Consider the following 22,966-nt stretch of genomic DNA (forward strand, 5'->3'; position numbering starts at 1 on the left):
TGGAAAAGCTTTCTCAATCAATATAACTATATGCTATCAGACCTAGATACTTAAGTGGGTTCCAGTGTGATTATAGTGATCACGTTGGCTAGGAATGTCAGTCAGTTCAAGCACCTTTCATATGCTCATTCATGTCCCTCCAAAGCACTTTATTTCTGATCATGACAGATCAGTTTCCAACATGGTGACATTATTCCCCTTTTTCGGATCAAGGAAACGAGGCAAAGAGTCTGTGAGTTGCCTGTAAGTCTTGTTGGGATGCGCTGCGTACCTGTGGATGCATTCATATGTAGTACAGACAACTCCTAATTCACATTTTGCTATTTAGAAATGCTTTTCTACCTAAACCATTGATATTTTACTTATATGCTTACTTCATTTATGCTCTGCCTTCCTCTCCGATGGGGAACCAGATCGGCTTGCACTGTTCTGTTCACGTCCATTACATCCTCACAACAATCCTGTCAGGTAGGTTAGGCTTAGAGAGAGTGACTGGCCCAACATTACCCAGAAAACTTCCATGGCAGAGTGAAGATTTGAACCTGGGTCTCTCAGATCCTAGTCCAACACTCTGACTAGTACATATCGCTCAGTGTCAGGTGTACGCCTCTCTCTTTCTGACATCCAAGCAGTAATGATAGGCTCCATGCTGCTTGACATGATGCTCATGCAACGTGTCACGGCACCGGAACCTGTCCCAGTTTTTGCATTGCACAGCGGATCCCAAATGTAACCTTCCAGCATCCTGCCGGGCCTGCAAAACGGAGCTCTTCCGCCAGGTCTATGGTTGAGGCTGGGGCAGTGGGGGAAGATCGATGGGCCCCCCTTGGTGTCAAGCTGCATCTTGTGTCTCCTGCCTCCTCCCTCCAGAGGTGGGGTAGGGGTTGGGGATAGGGGGGTTTCTCCGCATGCTGTCGGTTTATCGGTTTATTGTATCGGTATTTTTTTCCATTTTAATGGGGTTTTTAATGGGAGTTCTAATTGGACACCTGTAACCCGCCACGAGCCTGCTCTGGAGTGGTGGGTAACAAATATAACAACAACAACAAAAACAACAACATGTCTTTGAAGATCTACAGGGCTAACTTTTTAAAACTATTGAGGCTGAGAACAACAACAACATGTCTATTAAGTTCTACAGGGCTAACTTTTTAAATCTATTGAGGCTGATGTGACCGTTTCAGTTGATTTGGCACAGGGCGGTCTGGTCTGGGAAGCTTCCATCATGTAGGGTGGCCAGCTCTGGGTCGGGAAATACCTGGAAATTTGGAAGGTTGAGGGGAAAGAGCTGAGTACGCCATGGAGTCAGCCTTCCAAAGTGACCATTTTCTCCAGGCGATCACCTGGAGACCTGTTGTACTTCGAGATCTCCAGCCACCAGCTGGAGGTTGGCAACCCAGTCATGATGCTGGATATCCCCTGGGGTTGTTCCCAAGAACAGTTCACCCACCCTGATAGGGTGACAGTGGGGAAGTCGAAAGGCAGCTTCAGGTGGTGATTGTGGACATTATATTTATATTCTAAATATTGCCTTTTACTTTTTAAAGAAAGAACCAACCATTAGCCATTTGTAAGGCCTCAAAGGAAGAAAGCGTAGAACAAATGAACAAACAGTGTCACTTGCGTCGTGGCGATGTAAATAAATGCAATCCGGGGCGTCGGCATCGGTTCCCAAAATAATTTCTCTAGCCATTCCTTTGTTAACCACCGTCCATCTTTAGGGGCAAACTTCAAGGCTTGGTATGACTCCGTTTCCTGAAGAGCCAACCGACCCGCTCGTGTATGGACTGGGGGACGTGGAAAGGCGGGGGCTTCCAGACAGCACCGGTGTCTGTGGCTGGGGCGAATGATCGCCCCTGTCGTGATTCCCCGCAATGCCCCCTCCCGCCCGCCCGCTCTCCTGCCTGCCTTGGGTCCCTCCTCCGGGGCGGGGCCCGGGCTGCGGTGCGGGATGCATTGACATCCTTGGTGCAGCAGCCTGTTTTGCAAACCGAAGCGGCGCTCGGCCCGGCCAGCGGCTCTCCTGCTCATCGTCCTGTGCGCGCTGGAGGACGGCCGTGCAGGGAGAGAGACAGCTGCCGCTGAGGGTCTCCTTCCCAAGAAACTTGCCGATGTTTCTGGCGGTTGACAGGAGGAGCCGCGAGAGGTACCCCCTAGATGGAGGCTGTGTTGGCGGGGAGTTGTGTGCGTGTGTGTGTCTGTGAGCAGGTGGAATTGGGGGAGGCGAGAAGGTCTTCATATTGGCATTCTAACCGCGAGATCTTTTCTTAAGATTTTTAAAAATTTAAGCTGGGGTCAAGGTGTAAGGTTTTTGCATTTGGCTTATCCCCCCCCCCCCCCACACACACATACATCAGGACAGACTCCTCACCTTATATTGTAAGGATACGCTTGCTAGGTTCCTCTTGGCCACCAGCGGGGGTGGGTGGGTGGAGGAGTAGGGTTGCTAGATCCAGGGTGGGAACCTCCTAAAGATTTTGGGATGCGCCCTGGGAAGGACCAGAACCTCAGTCGGGTACAACGCTCCAGGGTCCACCCTCCCAAGCATCCATTTTCTCTGTATTCTGGAGATGAGCTGCAATTCCGGGAGATCCCCAGGACCTCCTTGAAGGTTGGCATCCTTAATCTGGAAAAGGATATCTTCGCTAGCCAAGAACTCCTTGGGTTTCCTTCCCCATCCATCACTCAGGACTGGGGATTCATTTGCATAATGCAAATAAACAAAATGCCAAGAGCAGCTGGGATGCTACGACAGCATGGTGTTTGAATAGCACGATCCTACCTGTTCTTTGACCGGTATAATACAAAGTGTAGGGCTAGGGAAGAGACTGATAATAGGGAATGCCCTACTCTTGCCTTCCCCCAGACATCCATTTAAATATTTTGGGGATAATGAAAGGCACAGGGCCTGGCATGGATTTGAGGCCTGAGTGGAGCTTCAGTTGTGAGCAGAAAATGGTTACTTGTAAATCCAGACCCTGTCCCTTGTTTTCCTGCATTTAGTGTGCTGGTTTTGGTGCGGGGAGAAGAGGATCGGAACCACTCTTTTGGCCCGGCTAGTAGAAAATGACATGACCATTTTGGAGTTTGAAATGTTACAGCAGTTGTTGTTTTGATCTGTCAGGCTGGGCTGGAATTGTTAATGCTGCTGCCGGTTGCCGGTTTCTCTGAATGTCCTCTGAAGAATCTGGGCTCACGGCTTATGTTTGATTGTGGGTATAATATAATAGGTATTTAAAAAATACATGGGCCACAGAGACCCTTTGAGATTTGGTCAGCGATCCTTTGTGTGTTCAGAATCCATAGCAACGTTTTCAGATCTTTTAAAGCTTTTGACATTGTTTAGCTTTGTTGGGTTTTTCAGTATGGCTCACTTAAAAACATCTCCAGTGCCACAGAAGAGCAATTTTAAGCAATTCTGTATAGGGTCAGCATTTTAGCATCATGTTAACTTGGATCTGGGGGCATGATTGAGCAAATATTGTGCCAAGGAGTTCAGTTGGAGAGTTGAGCATGTGTCTAATTGTACCACTGGAACCAGCAGACCTTAAAAGTGCTTAGCTTTGACCTCTTTTGGGAAGATGGACCTTGAACCTGAAGAGAATTGAATCTAAGAAATGGACTGCCTTGCTAAGAAGCTGGTGCTTTCTCAGGGAGAGGAGAATTAAACAACAACAACAACATATTTCCCATTCTACCTATGGTTTCTTATCCCTGACCCAGAAACTACAACTGGTCCAGAATGTGGCAGCCAGGAAATACCTTGGAGGGCAACACCCACATCTGGCCCGCACTCCCGACAGCTGCAGTGGTTACCAGTCGAATGTCAGGTCAGGCTTAAGGTTCTGGTAATCACCTTCAAGGCCATATGCAATCTGGGCCCTGAGTACTAGAGGAGCCGCCTCTTCATCTATGCTCCCCAAAGAGCACTACGCTCTAGAGCAGAGGTAGTCAAACTGCGGCCCTCCAGATGTCCATGGACTACAATTCCCAGGAGCCCCCTGCCAGCGAATGCTGGCAGGGGCTCCTGGGAATTGTAGTCCATGGACATCTGGAGGGCCGCAGTTTGACTACCCCTGCTCTAGAGGTACCAACAAGTGGTGATCCCTGGCCTCAGGGAGCCTCGTCTGGCCTCAACCAGGGCCAGAGCCTACTTGATGCTGGTCCCCACCTGGTGGAATGAGCTCCCAGAGGAAATCAGGGCCCTGCCAGAACTAAAACAGTTCCGCAGGACCTGCGAAACGGAGTTCTTCCATCAAGCTTTTGGTCGAGGCCAATGAAGCAATCCCACCAGTTAGAGCCCAGAGACTCCTCCCACCACCAACTACATCTCATGGACAGGTGTGTCAAGCCACAGCACTGAAATAACATCAGATAGTGAACAGTGAAGTCAGAATGTTACAGTTCAATGTTGATGTTGAAGGGTGAATGTTTTAGTGTTATGAATACTCTCAAAGGTATTATGTCTTCTCAGTTATTGTATGTTCAGAGGTACTATGTGTTCTCAGTTATATGTTCAAAATGATGATGTTCCTTGTAAAAAGGTAAAGGTATCCCCTGTGCAAGCACCGAGTCATGTTTGACTTTTGGGGTGATGCCGTCTAGCTTTTTCATGGCAGACTCAATACAGGGTGGTTTTCCCATTCCCTTCCCTAGTCATTACCGTTTTACCCCCCAGCAAGCTGGGTACTCATTTTACCGACCTCGGAAAGATGGAAGGCTGAGTCAACCTTGAGCCGGCTGCTGGGATCAAACTCCCAGCCTTATGGTCAGAGCTTCAGACAGCATGTCGGCTGCCTTACAACCCTGCACCACAAGCGGCTCTTGATGTTCCTTGTACCGCACCACAAATTGCAACGTAAACTACCCTGATCCGCAGGGGAGGGCGGAATATAAAATAAAATATACAAATAAATTTTAGAAAATCACATTAATTGCCTCATTAGGACAATTTGATTAAATTTGTCCTGAGATAATTCAATTGCAATTATATATCTTTCTATATAATTTTAATGTTGTTGTTGTTATGTGCGAAGTCGTGTCCGACCCATCGCAACCCCATGGACAATGATCCTCCAGGCCTTCCTGTCCTCTACCACTCCCCGGAGTCCATTTAAGTTTGCAATAATTTTAATAGGTAGATAAAATGAAGGAGATTTTATTTGTGGATTCTCTTTTATAACGAATTTGCAGTCTGCACATTGAAATAATGGCTCATCAGCCATCTAAACTCTTAAGCTTGTGGCACTGAAAGACTGATACATTTATTCTGAGATGTAAACTGCCAAGAGCCGTATGGAAGGGCAGTATAAAAATCTAAATAAATATAATAATAATAATAAAATAATAATGGAGCCTTTGTGAGTCAGAGCCCTTAAAAGCTTTTGCTGTGATAATGTGTCCATCATTTTGTTGTTGTTGTCATAGCAGAAGACTCAAATTTAACTCCATTCAAATCTATGGGACAAGGTTGTGGCAGCTAAGAAGGGCAACTAACTTTATTTGCAGTACGGGGTCTCTGTTGCTTAACGTGATCCTCGAGATATTTATTGGGAAATGTCCTAATATGTTCAGTGGTGCTTCCTCTCAAATATCGGCGCATGGGATTGCAGTCTTTTGTTCAGCTAAAAGGCCTGTATTTCAGATACTATAAACTTCACAGAATCGAGCCCAGTAATGCCTTAGAGATGAACAAAATGTTCAGGGTATAAGCTTTTGAGAGTCCAGGTTCCCTTTGTCAGAGATGAGCAGGAATGGCTTAAGGAAGCTTGAACTTTCGAGAGCTTATACCCTGAAAATCTTGTTCTGTGGCCTAACCTGACAAATACTATTCTGCCGGTTTGAGAGCCAGCTTCACGTCGTCATGACAAGCAGTGGCCTGTAATCTGGAGAACTGGGTTTGATTCCCCACTCCTCCACATGCAGCCGGCTGGGTGATCTTGGGCCATTTCTCTCAGAGCTCTCTCAACCTCATCTACCTCACAGGGAGTCTGTTGTGAGGAACGGAAAGGTAGGCTTTGAGACTCCTTTGGGTGGTAAAAAGTGACGTACAAAACTCACCTGTTCTCCCAAATGGAGATCTAAAGTGGCTTATAAAGTTCTTCATTTTATCCGTACAACAACCTTGTGAGATAGGGTAGACCAAGCTCACCCAGCATGTTTCATGGCAGAGGGGGAATCTGAACCTGGGTTTCCCCACCCCTAGTCTGTCAGTCTTAAATGTCATAGAGACAGAACTGTGTCACCGCTGGAAATGGACTCTAGTCTAAAAATAACAATTTCCAGGTGAGAGGTGAGGATGATTTTGCCCTTCTGTCACTGGACACGATTCTGCAATGATTGACAATGTTGACACCAGTATTTGTCAGGTCAGGCCAGGCCACAGAACTGGCGGTTGTGCTTTTTGCAATTTTACCAGACTGTTTCCAAATCGTTGGGTGTGAATTTTTGCTGCACACTTTGTGTCACATTAGAGGACCACCGGGATGGAATTTGCCGGATGCTGCTGATTCCCAAGATTTAGTGGAAAGCACAGGTTTGAAATGGAAACTGTATTTCGTGATTTGTGCTGCTCATGCCTCTCATTCTACAATTATTTGTGGTTTTTAAAGCTCTCCAGTATTTCAGCGATGGCAGCTGCTTATGATCCCGTGACCCACCGGCCCTCTTTTAGAGTGTTAGCAGAGTTTTGGACATGATAGCAACGCGAAGTATGTCCATTAATGTTTTGTTTTGTTTTTGCATTTGTGCTATCATATTCAGTAAACAGATGTAAGTATTTGAAGAAGGACATTCTTGGTTGAGAAATGCGTTGGCTTTAGAGATGGGGCGATGCAGAAGTCATCCGGAAGCTTTCCCGGCATTTGAGCTGCGTAACTGAATTGCTCTGCTTATGTCAATTGTGTGCTCGACTTCAACGTGTGTCTTTAAAAGAAGTGGAGGAGAGAATTGAGTTGTCAGGATACCTGCCTAGGTGTTCACTGTGTGTCCTCTGCTGAGCCCGATGGCCCCTTCTCACACTCTTTCAAGCCACAAAACGGGAAGTGCTGAGATGGGGAACTTTATGCCAGGGGGTGAATTTGTAGTTTAAAGCAGTGGTCCCCAACCTTTTGATGGTCGGGGACCGCCTCCGGGGGTGGGGAAGAGCTGGTGGCCCGGGCACCGCGCATGTGCGTTAGCGCCCCCTGGTGGTGAAAACAGAAAAATCCAGCTGCCAAAGCACATTGAAGGTGCATTATCCTTTGTGTGCAGAATGGGCCCTGGCTAGCCCAGGCAAGGCCAAACTTGTCAGCTCTAGGAAGCTAAGCAGGGTCGGTCCTGAATAGTAGTTGGATGGGAGACCTCCAAGGAAGACTAGGGGTCATGATGCAGAGACAGACAATGGCTAACGACCTCCAAATGTCCCTTGCCTGGATGCCGGACAGCCCTAGGATTTCCTTGCCATATGATAAATAAATAAATAATACTAATACAACCCCTCCACAAATAAACACCCTGATCCACTGGCTTGGAAGTTGAATGATCCCGCTGTGATGGCAGATTCTGTCCTGACGTACAGTATTTAATCATCGTTTTGAAAATATCCATCCAGGGAACTTTCAAATAAAGCATTTCCTTCCCGTTAGCACCACACTGACACATAAATCTATCAAGAATGCTGAATCAGCTAAAGGTTTCTTTTGGCGATGGAGGTGCGGGCAGACGGAGAAGAGATTCTGTTTAATAATGCAAGTAAAATTGATTCTATGGGAAGAAGGCACAGCGAGCAGAGAGGGGGCCTTGACCACAACCTCTTTTTTGGCCCTTAGGGTTGGACTGTGTTCACTTATTCGTTTACTGCGTTTACTCCAAGGAGCTCAGAGTGGTTTCCCTTGTTCTCCACACTCCTCCTTTTTTAATCTTTGCAACAACTGTTGGAATATACAAGCTCTGCGGCATGCACGATTGAGCCAGAATAAAAATAATGTCCTACTGGGAGCATTGGAGGAGGCACATTTAGCATAAATCAAGAACTGCCTGATGTTTTTCAGATTATCTCCTGCAATGTCCTGATTGTCTGGCGGCGGGGGAGGGGGGAAGGGGATGGACGACTTCCTGCTCATTTGAGCACACTTCCTCTCTGCTTGCCTCCAGAACAGCAGTTCAACGGAAGACAGACCATAGACAACAGTTAGAACAGTTAGTTAGGTCTTTCTCTTTCTACACAAAGTTGTTTCTCTTCACAATAAAATTATTTTACTCTTTTGAGCAGCCTGATCCTCTGCTTCTTTACAGATTTAAACTCTGCCAACAACAACCACCCTATGAAGTAGGTTAGGCGAAGAAGCCATGACTAACCCAAAGCTACCCACTGAGCTACATGGCAGACCAGGGATCTGGATCCCTCAGATCCTACTCTGACACTGAAACTTAGGGGTCCCCACTTTTTTGAGCATGTGGGCACTTTGGAATCCTGACACGGAGTGGTGGCCACAACAGAAGCCCAAGTGGAAGAGACGAAAGCGATCATTAAAAACCACAACAACAACAGGGAAAGAGCAGTCAAAGAAGAAAGAATAAAACCAACACTGTACTGGCAGATGCCATCAAACCCAGAGTTATTTCTATCTGAAGAAGAAGAGCTGATATTTTGTACCCTGCTTTTTGCCACTTGAAGGAGTTTCAAAGTGGCTTACAACCGACTACCTTTCCTCTCCCCTCAACAGCAACCCGGTGAAGTAGGTGAGGCTGAGAGAGCTCTGCCTGCGTATGGAGGCGGAGTGGGGAATCAAACCGGGTTCTTCAGATTAGAGGCCACTGCTCTTAACCACTGCACCAAGCTGGCTCTGCACCGCCCGTCAGAAGCCCTGCTGGGCCCACTCCCTTTCTAAAAAGACTCGGAAGGCAGAGTGAAAGGGTGGCGGGGCCCCTGCTCTAACCACTCTACCGCAGTGGAGGTCTGTGCTCTGTGCTGCCAGGTGGCATACATCAGTCTATTGTGGCTTTTCTAGCCTTGATGCCAGAGCAGCGGTGAAATAGCCAGGTTTGCCAATCAGAGCTAATCTGTGAGCTACCCAGTGGAAGTCAACCTGCCCGTCATGTTTGGTGGTCCACCAGGGCCTTGAGAGCGATAGCATGGCTACAGCTTGGGTCCGGGATCTGAGCAATGCACATTTGAATCCCCATCCTGCCATGGAAGCACCTTTGTCACCTTGGCCCACTCACTCTCTTCAGTCTAACCTCCCTCACAGGATTGTTGTTAGGAGGATACAGTGGAGGAGAAGGAGAATGACGTTGCAATCCACCTTGGGTCCCCTTTGGGGAGAAAAACAGGATCTAAATAGATATGATTCGCTGTTTTGCTGTCTGCCTGGGGCCACAATAAATGGCTCATGATGCGCAAGCCGCGCAACCCGATTTTAGAGGCACATGAGTGTGACTCATGTGCTTGACACACAAAACCAGGTCTCAGCTTGAATTTGTTTCTGGCTACATCACAACCATATTAATATCTGTTCCTCATATCGGTATTTGCCTGTTCCAGATCTTATGAAGGTGGGGGACAGAAGCCCAGTGGGTTCAAGGATCTGTTTTCAAAGACTTTTTGCCGGCCCTCTGTACTTGGTGGAAATTTCCCATTTTTCATGTAAACAGACGAAGCTGCCTTATGCTGAGTCAGACCATTGATCTGTCAAGCTGGCTACAGTCTGCTTCGGCTGGCTGCAGCATCCCAAGGCTGTTTCCCAGCTCTTCTGCCTTAGATGACTTTAATGATAGAACCTGGGGACTGAACTTTAGACTTCCTGCATGCAGCATGTGTCTTATCACACAGCAACTGGGACTGACAAGCCAGAATATGTATTTACGTTATTTATGGTATAGTATAAGAGCCTCTTGTGGCGCAGAGTGGTAAGGCAGCCATCTGAAAGCTTTGCCCATGAGGCTGGGAGTTCGATCCCAGCAGCCGGCTCAAGGTTGACTCAGCCTTCCATCCTTCCGAGGCCGGTAAAATGAGTACCCAGCTTGCTGGGGGGTAAACGGTAATGACTGGGGAAGGCACTGGCAAACCACCCCGTATTGAGTCTGCCAAGAAAACGCTAGAGGGCGTCACCCCAAGGGTCAGACATGACTCGGTGCTTGCACAGGGGATACCTTTACCTTTACCTTTTATGGTATAGTATAAAAGGTTGGCCAAACAGTGGCGCTTCAGATGTCCACAGACTACAATTACCATGAGCCCCTACCAGCACCCAGGCAGGGGCTCATGGTAATTGTGGTCTGTGGACATCTGGAGAGCCACCGCTTGGCCAATTCTGGATAGTATAATAAAATTTTGGCCAACCTGTTTTAGAAAGAACTTAGATGTTAGCTTTAAGAGCTAAGTTACAGATTCTACATTTTGATATGAAAACATCTTATGCAGCATTTATAGGGAAAACCTTTAAGATATGCAACGGAAATCCCTTTACGGAAGTAATCGTCGACCGGCAAAATTGAAAGGACACAGAGACAGGAGCTGTGAAAATCCATGAGGTTAGGCATGAGGGTGCTCTCTTCTTGCGCGCCACATATGATACGGCAATGCTCCAGCATTGCATTGTGTTGCAATAGCTCCATTATTTTTTAGACCACTTCAAAACTTTAAAAACCAGCAGTATCATCTCATCGAGATGTTAAATCTGACATAAAATAGTTTGACATTAAAAATTTGAAATTTTAATTAAAAAAAATTGTTTTAATGTTTGATGCTTTCAGATACATCTTAAATGACAATCTGATTCTCGCAGTTGTTTGAGTCCAGTGGCACTGTTAAGGCCAACACATTATATTTATCTATTTATTGAATTAAACTTTGTTGGCCTTAACGGTGCCGCTGAACTCAGACTTTGCTCACAGCAACACAGGACACTCCTGAATCTACAGCAGTGTTTTCAGAAGTACGAACAAGAAATGAGGACGCAGTTGAGTTGTGAAGTTTACGGAATCATGATTGACTGTGTGTTTCTGTTAAGTTCAGCCCCTTTACATTATAGCTGTCTAACGTATGCTGAGGCTGAACAAGTGTTGCTTTTAGACAAAATGGTGATTGCATATCATGGGTAGGATCATTGCGCCTGTATACACAGTTGGTGGGCTTCCAGTGGACATGGCCATAACAATCGAAAAGGGTTTATATTTCCACTGGCAGAGCCAGCTTCGACCATGGAAAGGTGTGGAAAGATCTTACAGTTGAGGCTGTTGCATGCTCAGAGTCCCGCTTCTAGGTTTTTGCCTTTCTTGGTCACGGTGGTCAGATGAGAAGAGACGGAGGTCAGCTGCTTCAAGCAGTTGTTGTCTCACCTCTTCTGTGGAGGGTCAGAAATGGGACAACTTCTGCCTTGTGTGTTGTACTTGGCTTCCTGTTCCAGTTGGTTTTGTGAGAAGAAAGAATAATAAACAAGTGGCACTTTAAGGGAGTTAAGTATTAGTATGTTTCATTTCCATTGTTCATAGTTTGCTGTATCTGAAACTAATTATTGGTTGTCGTAGTCAGTGGGGCTGCAGCTCACATACCCACAAAGCACAGAGAATACCGGGGACAGCGTGATATTTGGTGACGCCAGTGAACTCTCAGTGTCGTGGATGGGTGTACTTAGCCTTTCTCAACTTTTTTACTGTTGAGAAACTCCTGAAAACTACTTCAGGCGTTTTCAGCATCTCTTTTTCTGTCTTGGATCGTTGGAAGCTTTGTCTAGTCTTCCTGTGCTTTCTGGTCATTACCCTACAACACAGTTTTTAATTTATGCTTTCGGTTCAAGTAGAGAAAAAAGTAGACATAGAATCATAGAAGCACAGAGTTGGCCTCCTGGGTCATCCAGTCCACCCCACCCCCCTGCACAATGCAGGACACTCACAACCCTATCGCTCATCCACTCTAACCTGCCACCCCATTGAACCTTCACAAAATCAGCCTCTCTGTCAGATGGCTATCCAGCCTCTGTTTAAAATTTTCCAAAGATGGAGAACCCACCACCTCCCAAGGAAGCCTGTTCCACCAAGAAACTGCTCTGTCAGGAACTTCTTCCGGATGTTTAGATGGAATTTCTTTTGAATTAGTTTCATCCCATTGGTTCTGGTCCGTCCCTCTGGGGCAAGAGAGAACAACTCTGCTCCATCCTCTACATGGAACCCTTTTAAATACGTTATCAGATCCCCTCTCAGTTGTCTCCTCTCCAGGCTAAACAGACCAAGCTCCCCCAACCTTTCCTCATACATCTTGGTCTCTAAATCCCTCACCAACTTTGTTGCCCTCCCCTGGACACGCTCCAATTTGTCAACATCCCTCTTCAACTGGGGTGCCCAAAACTGAACACAGTACTCCAAGTGAGGCCAAACCGGAGCAGAGTAAAGCGGGACCATCACCTCCCGTGATCTGGACACTCTTCTGCCTCTTCCTGTTATCCCGCCCCTCTTGCCTGCTAATGAAGCCAGGTTTCTTTGTGTACCTCACAGCACATGACAACAAGTAGACATCAAGTGCTCTGTGGACGGGGAGAGGCGAGCACTAATAGCTGTGGAGGAGCAGTACAGCGTCTTTCTTAGTGGCGTTAAAACTTTCTAAGAGCCAAACTAGACTATATGATTGACAGGGCCGTGGTAGGGGCTGTTTGCCCCCCTCTTTAGGGCTCCACATGCTGCAGGATAAATAGTTCTTACCATGGCCGTTTCCACTTGGGGAAATAGCACAAGAGGGAAGGCTGAAACCCCTCCTCCCCCTGCATTGTGTTCCTGAGCCAAATCGGGTCCTGGCACGCTTAGGAACATTACTTTTGTAATGACATACATGACTACAGGTTTGACTGGGGAAAACCCCAACATGACTTATGCCACATGTATCATCTAATGTGGCCCTAAGTCCATTAAAATCCATGAGTTTAGAAGGGTGTAACTTTAATAGCAGTTTGCATGGACAGCTACCATTACCCCATGTTCATCTGGGGATGACTGATATCTAGAGTAAGATCAGAAACGTGTATTAGATGAATAAAAAAAGAGAGTTTCTGTATACAATCTTGTGCCAAATAGTAAATGTCATACAGTGACTCTGTGGTGGATGATCAGAATAGAAGCAGCCCAAAATAATCTTTTCTGGTGTAGCCTTTTTCAACCTTTTGATCAGGGAGTAACCCCTGAAAGACCTGAGAATACATTTTCCTAGGGCAAGGGGAAACTTGGGCATAAAGGAACCTTTGTGCAGGCTGTGCACAGTCCTTGCATTGGATCCAGGTTTAGTAGCTCTCATCTATGAATGTCAGGCTCCAGGTGGGACCGGGAGACCCCCTTGGAATTACAGCTCATTACAGAGATCCTTTTCACTGGAGCAAGTGGCTGCTTTGTAGGGTAGACTCTGTGAATGAAAACAGTCTTCTGCTTAAAAATCTGAATCCCTTTGCTTGCCCCAGGCTTCCTCCAACCATTTTCTGCTGGCAGAAATTCTGAGAGGGAGAAATGGGAGGAGTCAATCGAGGTGGGTGGGAGTGCAGCAGATTCAACTCTTCCCTCCCACTGCTTTCCCACTGTATGTAAATTCAACAAGGCCACCACCTATCATTGACCACTTGGGGAGATGGCAAGTCACCCTGTCCAAATAAGGGGAAAACCAACCCAGTAACTTTTTAAAATTGAAAAATATATTTTAAAATAGTTAAATCTCTCCCAGCCGGAGTAACCCCTCTGGGGCTCTGTAGTAACCCTGGGGTTGCATGCAACTCTGGCTGGGAATGGCTGTTCTGCTTTCTAGATAACCAGGAAGCTTTTTCGGAGCTGCCAGAACAAAATGAGTCTTGCCTCCCACAGTCTCCTTGGGAATTGAGGAATGTTCCTGGGAATGTTAATACTTCACTTAAATGACCGTGTTCTAATATAAAAATGGACGTTCCTCCCCAAGCCACACATGCTGTTTAAGCAATTTTGTGCATGACATTTATACAGCTAGCTGTGCAATCCAACTCGACTTAATGGGTGTAACTCTGTTTAGGATTGCACTGTACGTATACTGTGGCATTCTCCAACAGTTACTGTCCTGCCGGGAAACAACTTGCTAGTTTTCTATCTAGAAATGAATCAAGATAGATTACAGTGGAGTTAATTTGCATTTTTTATCTTCGAGAGTGAAAAATTGTTGAAGACCTAGAAAGGGCTGCATTGGAAGTCAAGTTAAGTTGGAATCCCAGCACAGGCCTTCCAAAGAATGAAATCTGCCAAGGTTTTGACTATCCGCTGGGTTATCTTCTGATCTCATTTTACACACAGATAAAGCACAATATTTTCTTGACTACTGCATGTAAGAAACATCAGTCTGCAAGATCTGCTCCCAAACTTCGGTTGAGAACTTCGTCTGCCTGCTTAACTTTTGAAACACGGATATATTTTTGTTGTAAGCTCAAGGAAAGATGAGGCCGGCTTTGTTTATTTGTTAAAGAAGATGGTGGTTGGGAACCATTTTTACATTTACAGAGTTTTTGTTCACAACATGTGGGCAGATTTGTTTGGGGGTTTATGGTCTGGCAGCCTTCTAATGTGATTCCTACCTATCTCTGGGTTCAGCAAAAGCACAGGAGGAAGCTGAAAGACAACCGAAACCAAACAAAGACATTTAAAAATACTAACATAAAATAAGCAGTTTCTGTCTGTATTCAGCAGAAGCACAGGAGGAGGCTTAAGGACAATTGGCATTAAAGACATTTAAAAAGAGCAACGTATAGGTGCATATTAAAATGAAAAAGACCTCCCTGGTTCATGATGGCAGCTGAGATCGTTTCTGCATTTGTTATTTGCTGTCATGTTATTGACTTCTAGATGCCAACCCTGATTTTGTGGCTGATTTTTGGTTTTCCACAGCGCTGTCTAGGGTAGAGTCTGCACTTACTTTGTTTATTCCATTGTCAATCCTGTTGAATTCAGATTGATTTGAACTCGGGTCTTCCTCTCCCCCCATTGAAACAGAAAAGTGTTCTACACATGGGTAGGGTAGTTCAGAAGGGGGGGGGAGCCAAGCACAGCCTCTTTCTTTCTTTTCTTGAAGGGGGGGGGAGGATCGAAGAAGGCAGAGGAGGGAGAAAAAAAATCCAAGACCGACAGAGGTTGAGAGAAATTAGGGGCTTCTCCTTTAAGGCAAGCTTGTCACATGAGCAGCTTTGGACAATAAGGGGCTCTCTACCATGGAGGAGAATCCAGATTGAAAACAGCCTGCTTTCTCAATCCGAATCTTAAAATATTGAGGGTTAAAAGCACACTATCGCACAATCAAGGTAGGGTCACTCTGGACTAATCCTGCTTGTTGCAGAAAGAAAATTTAAATTGCCCCAAATCAAAATGGAAATCGCATTCTGTGTAGACGGCAGGGACTGAATCAACCTGGGAGTAGAATAAAAGCTCAGTACAGTTTACACCCTGGAGTCTGTTCACGGCTTGAATTTTGCACTTCTGTCGGGAGAGTCAGTGTTTCTGGCTCCTGCCTCGCTTCCACCCCCCCCCCAAAAAAAAAACGTAGAGAGCATTCACAATAATACCATCCTCTCTCCCCCTTCCCCTCTCCCTCCTCCCATGGGAAAAGTGTCCAAGTGCTCCCCTTTTCCATATGCTGTGTGCCTCATCTCTCCCCCCCCTTCTCAGGAGCAATGCAAATTCAAAGACAGCTTGAGGAAAATGGTGCCTGCTTCTCCACTTGTAGAAGTGTGCCACTTTAGTCAAGCTGTCATGGCCACCCCCTCAGATTTGGCACTAGGGGGTGTTCCAGAGGCAGCAGATCTCCTGGAGGCACCAGGAGGCCCAACTACCACAGACCAGAAGGAGCTTGAGTCACCAGAAGATGAGCAGCGACCAGCCCAGAAGACTCACTGAAGGAGCAGCACCAGATGCCCCAGCAAGCCCCAATTGGCAGTATAGGAAGAGGCAATCTACCTTGACAGCTGTCAGAAGATCAGCAAGATTGGTAGCTCACTGTCAAGGTAGATGGGGCCCAGCTGCAGCTCATTCATCTGATGAGGATTATCTCCAGGTGCAGACCCTTTGGCCGAGGGCTGCTCTACCTGGGTCTGGCTATTTCAGAAGGACCTTGAGAAACACGGTTCTTTCTGGGGACAATGCATGTATTACCCTCCCTGTCTTGCTGGACAACTCCTGTTCCAGCTCGCTATGTTGAAGCTCTGTTCCTGAGACTCCCAGTTCCAGACCCTTGGTTTGTCTTCTGACCATGTTTTGGTTCTTCAACCTTTGACTTGGCTTCTGACCATGCAGTGGCTCTTCGACCCCGGCTCATCTTGATTTTGCTTCTTATTCCTGCTTGCTGTGAACTCTGTTCCTCTTGGCTCTCAACCTCTTGGACTGGACTCCACCATAGCACATCGACCCAGCGGAGTAGGTGCAGCCCAGCAGGGCAGCACACAAGCATTCTGTGTTGTCAATTGCCTCCCCTCTTCCCCCTCAATATAGTGCATTAAAAAAAAACTTCAGTTATTATGTTAGGAAATGAACAACATTCCTATTCTCCTTGAATGAAATTGACCACCGGTCTTTTCCTGCATGAAATTGACAAAAAATGTTCTGTTGAATGTGCAATTTTGCTGGAGGGAGAGATGGGGAGGTGGTGTGTGTGTTGTGCCTGTGCTACTTTGGAACTGTGTTGTAATGCAGTCATGTTCAAAATTTGTTACAAAACAGCAGGGAAGGGAGAGGGGTGAGCAAAGATACAGCATTGGTTGGATCTCAAACGTCATCATTTTGAGGTGGGAAACAGTGAAGGAAGCCAGTATGATTTTTGAGCTTCCACTTTAGGTTACTATGAATTCCCTCCCAGGGGAGGGGGGAAATGGTGTGCTCTGGGGATTCACAAAATGTGTGCCAAACAGGGGAGCACATGAATTGCAACATTTTACTGTGAAAGTAATGAAATTCCCTGGTGCTTTATGAGTGCTGCAACAAAGTTTTTACTAACTGCAGAAATGGACTGTCTGTCATGGCATTGTTCCAGTGGGGGGATAGTGGTTAAGAGTGGTGGCCTCTAATCTGGAGAACTGAGTTTGATTCCCCGCTCCTGAACATGCAACCAGCTGGGTTCCCTTCCCTGCCAATCACATTTCTCTCAGAGCTCTCTCAGCCTTACCTACCTCACAGGGTGTCAGTTGTGGGGAGAGGAAAGGAAGGCAACTGGAATCCATTTTGAGACTCTTTTGAATAGTGAAAATTGTGGTATAATGCTGTGCTGATTTAACTTGCCTGTCCCCCTCCCCATTTCATGAGTGCAGCACACTCATTAGGGAGCCTGTCTTCCTGTCCAGCATCTGGTTACATAAGTCAGGACCTTTAAAATGCTTGCAACATTATACTTTTACACTGTGGCCTTGTTTTTTGCAGTCCCGTTTCCCAGTGCTAGCCCCAAAGAAATGAAAGTGAAAAGTCAAAAATGGACAGAAGTGATCTTGTACAGCTCTGACCTATCCTAATGTTACTTTTGAATTTCCTGGTGTTTGTGCTCCTATTTCCTCTATTAGTACTGTCCTCTAGGTGGGATCTGGTGATCCCCCAGAATTACAGCTCATTTCTACACTGTATAATTCAGATCCCCTGGATAAAACAGATGCCTTGGAGAGCAGACTCTAGGGCATTGTATCCTACTGAGGTCCTTGTCCTCCCCAGATTCTATCCCCCAATCTCCAGCAGTTTCCCAACCTGCATCTTTTTTTTTTTTTTTTTCCGTTGTGGATCCTGCTGAATTCAGATAGATTTGAACTCGGGTCTTCCTTTATCCCTCTTCCCAATTGAAACAGAAAGTGTTCTGCACTTGATTGGGGAAGGTCAGAGCTGGGAGGGGAGCCAAGCGCAGCAGAAGTCTCTTTCTTTTCTTGAACAGGAGGGAGGGATAATTGGAGACAGCAGAGGAGGGGGGAATAAATGCAAGAGGCAACTCTCTGCTGAAAGAAGTTAGGGCTTCTGGAGCGCAGTCACTTTAAGACAAGCCTTGCAACCAGGATCCAGAAAGTCCTTGAACTCACGCCGTGGCCAATCAGGGAAGACTGCTTTGCTAGAGGCGTGGAGAAGGAAGTTAATTTGCAAAAAGCAGAAATCTGCACACTTACTGATGGCAATTTTTTAAATATTGAGGGTTATATCCACTTCTGGATATCACGGGGGAAAGGTAGGGTCACTCCAGATCAATCATGCTTCTTGCAGAGGGAAAATTTAAAGTGCCCAATATCAAAATGGAAATTGAATTCAGTGTACATGGGAAGGATTTATTCAAATTGGGAGTGGGTAAAAAGCTCCATACAGACTACATCTAGGAGTTCTTTCTTCTCCACAGAGTTGCCTAGTTGAAGAACAAGGGATGTTTCTACAGATGCCCTTACTTTCACCCTCTACTTTCACCCTCTGCAGAGGGAAACCAGGCAGTAGCCCTCAAAAGGCTGGATGAGACCCAAGTACCTGCAGTCACTGACCCCTCTCCTAGATTGTAGAATTCTTGCATGAGCAAACAGAGCTCCTGAGACTGTTGAGAGACTGCTGTTGGTTCTGAAGGGAGCCTCGATGTCTGTGAGTAAGGCAGGGAAGCTTCTTTTGGCTTCTGAAGTTTTCTCCCCTCTGTCTTTCCCCCTTGCTCTGCAGGCACAAACCATGAATTACGTCGGGCAGCTAGCGGGCCAAGTCTTTGTGACTGTGAAAGAACTTTATAAAGGGTTAAATCCTGCCACCTTGTCTGGATGCATTGACATCATTGTGGTCCGCCAGCCGGATGGAAATCTTCACTGTTCCCCATTTCACGTGCGCTTTGGGAAGATGGGAGTTTTGCGTTCAAAGGAAAAAGTGGTAAGGAACAAAGTCTCCTGATGTGTTTTGTAGCTGATCAGAGTTATTGTGCTCTTTGCCTGTATGTTCAAGGTATTGAAGGGAAGCAGGGACATTTCCATTGTATACACTTGCTGAGCATGTATATAAACCTATTTAAGTGTCATGGATCCCAAACAGAGATCATTGGGAATTGTAGTGCTGTGAAAAAAAATGTTATGCACCTTTGACAAAATGTTCTGAGAACTTTCACCAAACAGTGAAACCAGTTTGGGCCAGGGACAAGAAGGATTTTTACCTTTCTTACCTCCCCCCTGCTTTTTGCTATAACCCTCAGTTCCCCACCGTCACCCCGTGCTGCTCTTGGAGGGATAAAGGAGCCCCAAGAACTGCATATAGTGGAGCCAGCTTGGTGGTTAAGACTGGTGGCTTCTAATCCAGGGTTTGATTCCCCGCTCTTTCATATGCCACCAGCTGGTTGATATTGGACTAGTCATAGTCCTGATAGTCTCACAGAGCAGTCCTGTCAGAGTTCTCTCAGCCTCACCTCCCTTGCAGGGTGTCTGTCGTGGGGAGAGGAAGGGAAGGTGATTGTAAGCTGCTTTGAGACTCCTTTGGGAAGTGAAATTGGGGTATAAAATCCCAACGCAATCTTTTTAGACTGTAGTGGGAGAAAATTACTCTTCCTGGGCAAAAATCCTTCTATTGGTGAGCATCTCTCAGGGGATTCAAGTCATTATTTGGCTGCTTGGTTGTATGACAGTTATCCATCTTTTAAAAATGGACCTAGCATGCAGCTATGAAGAAAATAACGTTTAGTTGTTGTTGTTTGGGGGGGAGGGAGTTTATCACTTCTTAACGGCCATTTCAAGCACTTCCAAAGTCTTAGATTCAATGCGAACATAACAGGATTAAACATATTTTTAATCTCCTATTGATTCTAATGGGATTTAAAGTGCTTCCCTTTGACTGTCTGGCCTCCATGAGCTGTTTGTTAATTATATGCTACCAGCTTTGTCACTTAGAGGAGGGCAGGATGCTGTTTCCGTTGGCTGCAGAGGAGAGGACGTGCAGTAAAGGGTTTATACTACAAAGTACAACGATATAGGTTAGATATCAGGGGGAAAAATTTCACAGTCAGAGTAGTTCAGCAGTGGAATAGGCTGCCTAAGGAGGTGGTGAGCTCCCCCTCACTGGCAGTCTTCAAGCAAAGGTTGGATACACGCTTTTCTTGGATGCTTTAGGATACTTAGGGCTGATCCTGCATTGAGCAGGGGGTTGGACTAGATGGCCTGAATGGCCCCTTCCAACTCTATGATTCTGTGATTCTATAACTGCGGCTGTATCCTCCCGCCATGCAATGAGGAGCCGAGAAATCAAATCATGTCTCGTGCTCCCATCTACTGAACGACCTTGGGCAAACCTCCATTCTCTCGCCCGCTGTCTGCAGGATGCTGGTGGTAGGGAATGATAATATGGACCTGACTTATGAGTCTGGTATGTGGACTAAGGAAATATATGCAAAGGGCTAAGACTGCTCAAAATGTTTTTTTTTTAATATATGCTACCTATTACTGTTGTCACGTGAATTTGCACATGTATGAAAGGACGTTCAGTGTTAATGTTCTTGCTTATTAAAATCTTTAGCTACATTTTAGTGGGCAGGGATGTCTAATGGCTACAGCAGATGAATGTACCTCCCAGTATTATGCAGTTAAATGAATTTATGAATATATTTCCTAAAACGTCTTTTGCTCCTCCAGGTTGACATAGAAATTAATGGAGAATGTGTAGATTTGCACATGAAATTAGGGGACAATGGAGAAGCCTTTTTTGTTGAGGAAACATCTAGTGACCAGGTAAGGGCATTAATATTTATGAGACATTTTTGTTCTCTGAACCGTGATAATAATTGTGCCGTGTGAGGAGGATTGGTGTGTCTCAGAGACAGAGAGAGAGCCTTCGTCTTGCACATGTGGATGACTGGCAGTGCAGTCATATGGAAAGTTACCCCAATGGGCTTACAACTGGATTGCGTCTATATAGGATTTCACTTTGCTCACAGACTTGGAAATGAATCCCCTGTCATTGGTGAGACGTAGCTTCCACATAAACAGAACTTTGATCATGCAGTCTGAAGTCCTACAAATCCGGAAATGCATAGTTTTGCAACAGAATTTCTTGTTTAAAATCCTTAGTTGGGCATGTGGGCTTGAGCTCTTGTTACTGTATTTACCTGAAAGGAAGACAACGCTGAATGTAAGACAATCTTGCTAAAGAAGGATAATACATCACAGGCTTTTAAGGACTTGTACATAACCATCATTTAAGAACTCCTCCTCTATTTCTTTTAACAGTGCGTGTGGAGAAAAACCTAGTGTTCCTTTCAGGTGAATAGGCTAGGTTTTTGTGGGTTGATGAACAGAATGGTTCTGCACCATTGTCAAATTTCAGTTGACCCAAAAGTAAGGCTCTGGGTCACCTTTTTCTTTATCTAGGATGCAATTCCGTACCATCTGGCTACGTCTCCTATTCTCTCTGATGGAGCAACTCTCATGGAATCGCAACTGAAGAGGAATTCCATCGACCGAATACGAAACGTAGATCTGTCCAATCCCTCCCAAGTATCAATCACTGCTTCTCCATCCACGCTGGAAGGCACGTCTGCGAGCAGCTCTGTGAAGAAAAGAAGGAAGAGGAGGAGGAAATCCACCCATAGAATAGACATTGCCAAAAGAGATAACAATGCAGATACTACAGAAGAAGAAAACATGTTTCCTATAGAACTGAGTTCAGATGAAGAAAATGAGCTACTAGATAATGCAAGGTATTGTGACTATACTCTATAATGTGGTTGGAGTGTTACTAGGATATCTGGGCTTACATCCCCATTCTGCCATCACTTTCTGGGTCACTTTAGGCAGTCACTCTTTTAGACTAATCTACCTTATAGGGTTGTTGTAGAGGTAAGAAAGGGGGATAGAGAACCATGTAGAAAAAAGACAGGATAAAAATGTATGAGATAGATACTATAGTATAGCTCTCCAGATGACCATAGACTACAATCCCCATGAGCCCCTGCCAGTGGGAATTATAGCCCATGGACATCTGGAGAGCCACAGTTTGGCCACCCCTGGTAGAGTGATTTAAAATGTTGGGCTAGGATCTGGAAGACCTTAGGAAGCCTCTGGACTGTGGAGTCCATTTTTAAAAGAGAAAGTCTAATTTCCAACTGAAGCATTTAAAACTGGACGCTGATCTGACATTCTGTTTAACACTTCATGTAACTGCCTGAGGAGAGCAGTCAGCTGGGGGTTGTTTTTCTAACATAGCTATAAATTGAGACAGGGACTGGTGGCTGTCTAAAAGAATGATTTTAATTTTTCTTGGTTTGTTTTGTGCACAGAACATCCATCCCTGACCTGAACAGAGACGAATTGCCTGATATAAATTCTTCTTCGATCAGTGTACTTCCTCACCACCATTCAGATGGAGAATGGTCTCCCACCCAGAGGTATAGAATATCTTACCGGAATGTCTTAGGGCCAAATGTCTTGTGCTGACAGGTTCAAGCAGCAGTTGAAGTGTGGGTAATACTGCCATACTTGTAGCAGAGTGTGTTTCAGGGCTTATACTCAAGAGCTAAGGTGGTGGAGTCTAACCGTTTGACATTATTATTACTTTATTTATAGCTTGCCTTTTGCACTGAGTCTTAAGGTGGCTAACACAGTATAAATCAATGCCGTCAATAGGATGAGACATCTAGTAAGCAACATTATAACACTAGGACTTTTGTAACTCTCTGCGAGGCCGTTTCTGAATGTGGCGAATCATTCATCCATCCAATAAATAAGTAAATAGTCTGAACTAGGGCAGAAATATTAGAGATGATATGGTAAATGATGCAAAAAATGTTATGACATAACTCTAAACATGGTGGGAACAGGCAAATACATACAGCAAAGAGATAATGCGTGCTGTACACAGTGGAAGCATATCTGTAAACATGAGTAGATAAATACAAACGTTAAGGGGTCGTGGAAGGAGTTTGGCGTGACTGTTTACTGGCCAATCAGGTTGCCCGTAGAAGCCTGTATGCCCCTGATTGGTCGGCCGTCCAGTGGCTGTCCAATCTAATTACAGTTCCCACACCTAACCATCTTTT

The 22,966-nt window shown here is 45.7% G+C and overlaps 1 protein-coding gene across 2 annotated transcripts in view; it reads left to right on the forward strand.

The window, feature by feature from the left end:
• Nucleotides 1-1,955: 1,955 nt before the first annotated feature.
• Nucleotides 1,956-22,966, forward strand: part of LPIN1 (lipin 1) — a 59,693-nt gene continuing 38,682 nt past the window's right edge. The window contains exons 1-5 of one of the 2 annotated variants that reach the window (XM_077310924.1): nucleotides 1,956-2,146; nucleotides 18,622-18,822; nucleotides 20,565-20,660; nucleotides 21,300-21,628; nucleotides 22,208-22,315. In XM_077310924.1, the coding sequence (XP_077167039.1) occupies nucleotides 18,631-18,822; nucleotides 20,565-20,660; nucleotides 21,300-21,628; nucleotides 22,208-22,315 (725 nt within the window). In that variant the 5' untranslated portion in view covers nucleotides 1,956-2,146; nucleotides 18,622-18,630. The remainder of the gene's footprint in view (nucleotides 2,147-18,621; nucleotides 18,823-20,564; nucleotides 20,661-21,299; nucleotides 21,629-22,207; nucleotides 22,316-22,966) is intronic. The other variant, XM_077310932.1, reaches the window with a different exon arrangement.

Source organism: Paroedura picta, chromosome 1, assembly GCF_049243985.1.
Source record: "Paroedura picta isolate Pp20150507F chromosome 1, Ppicta_v3.0, whole genome shotgun sequence".
Classification (NCBI taxonomy): Eukaryota; Metazoa; Chordata; class Lepidosauria; order Squamata; family Gekkonidae; genus Paroedura; species Paroedura picta.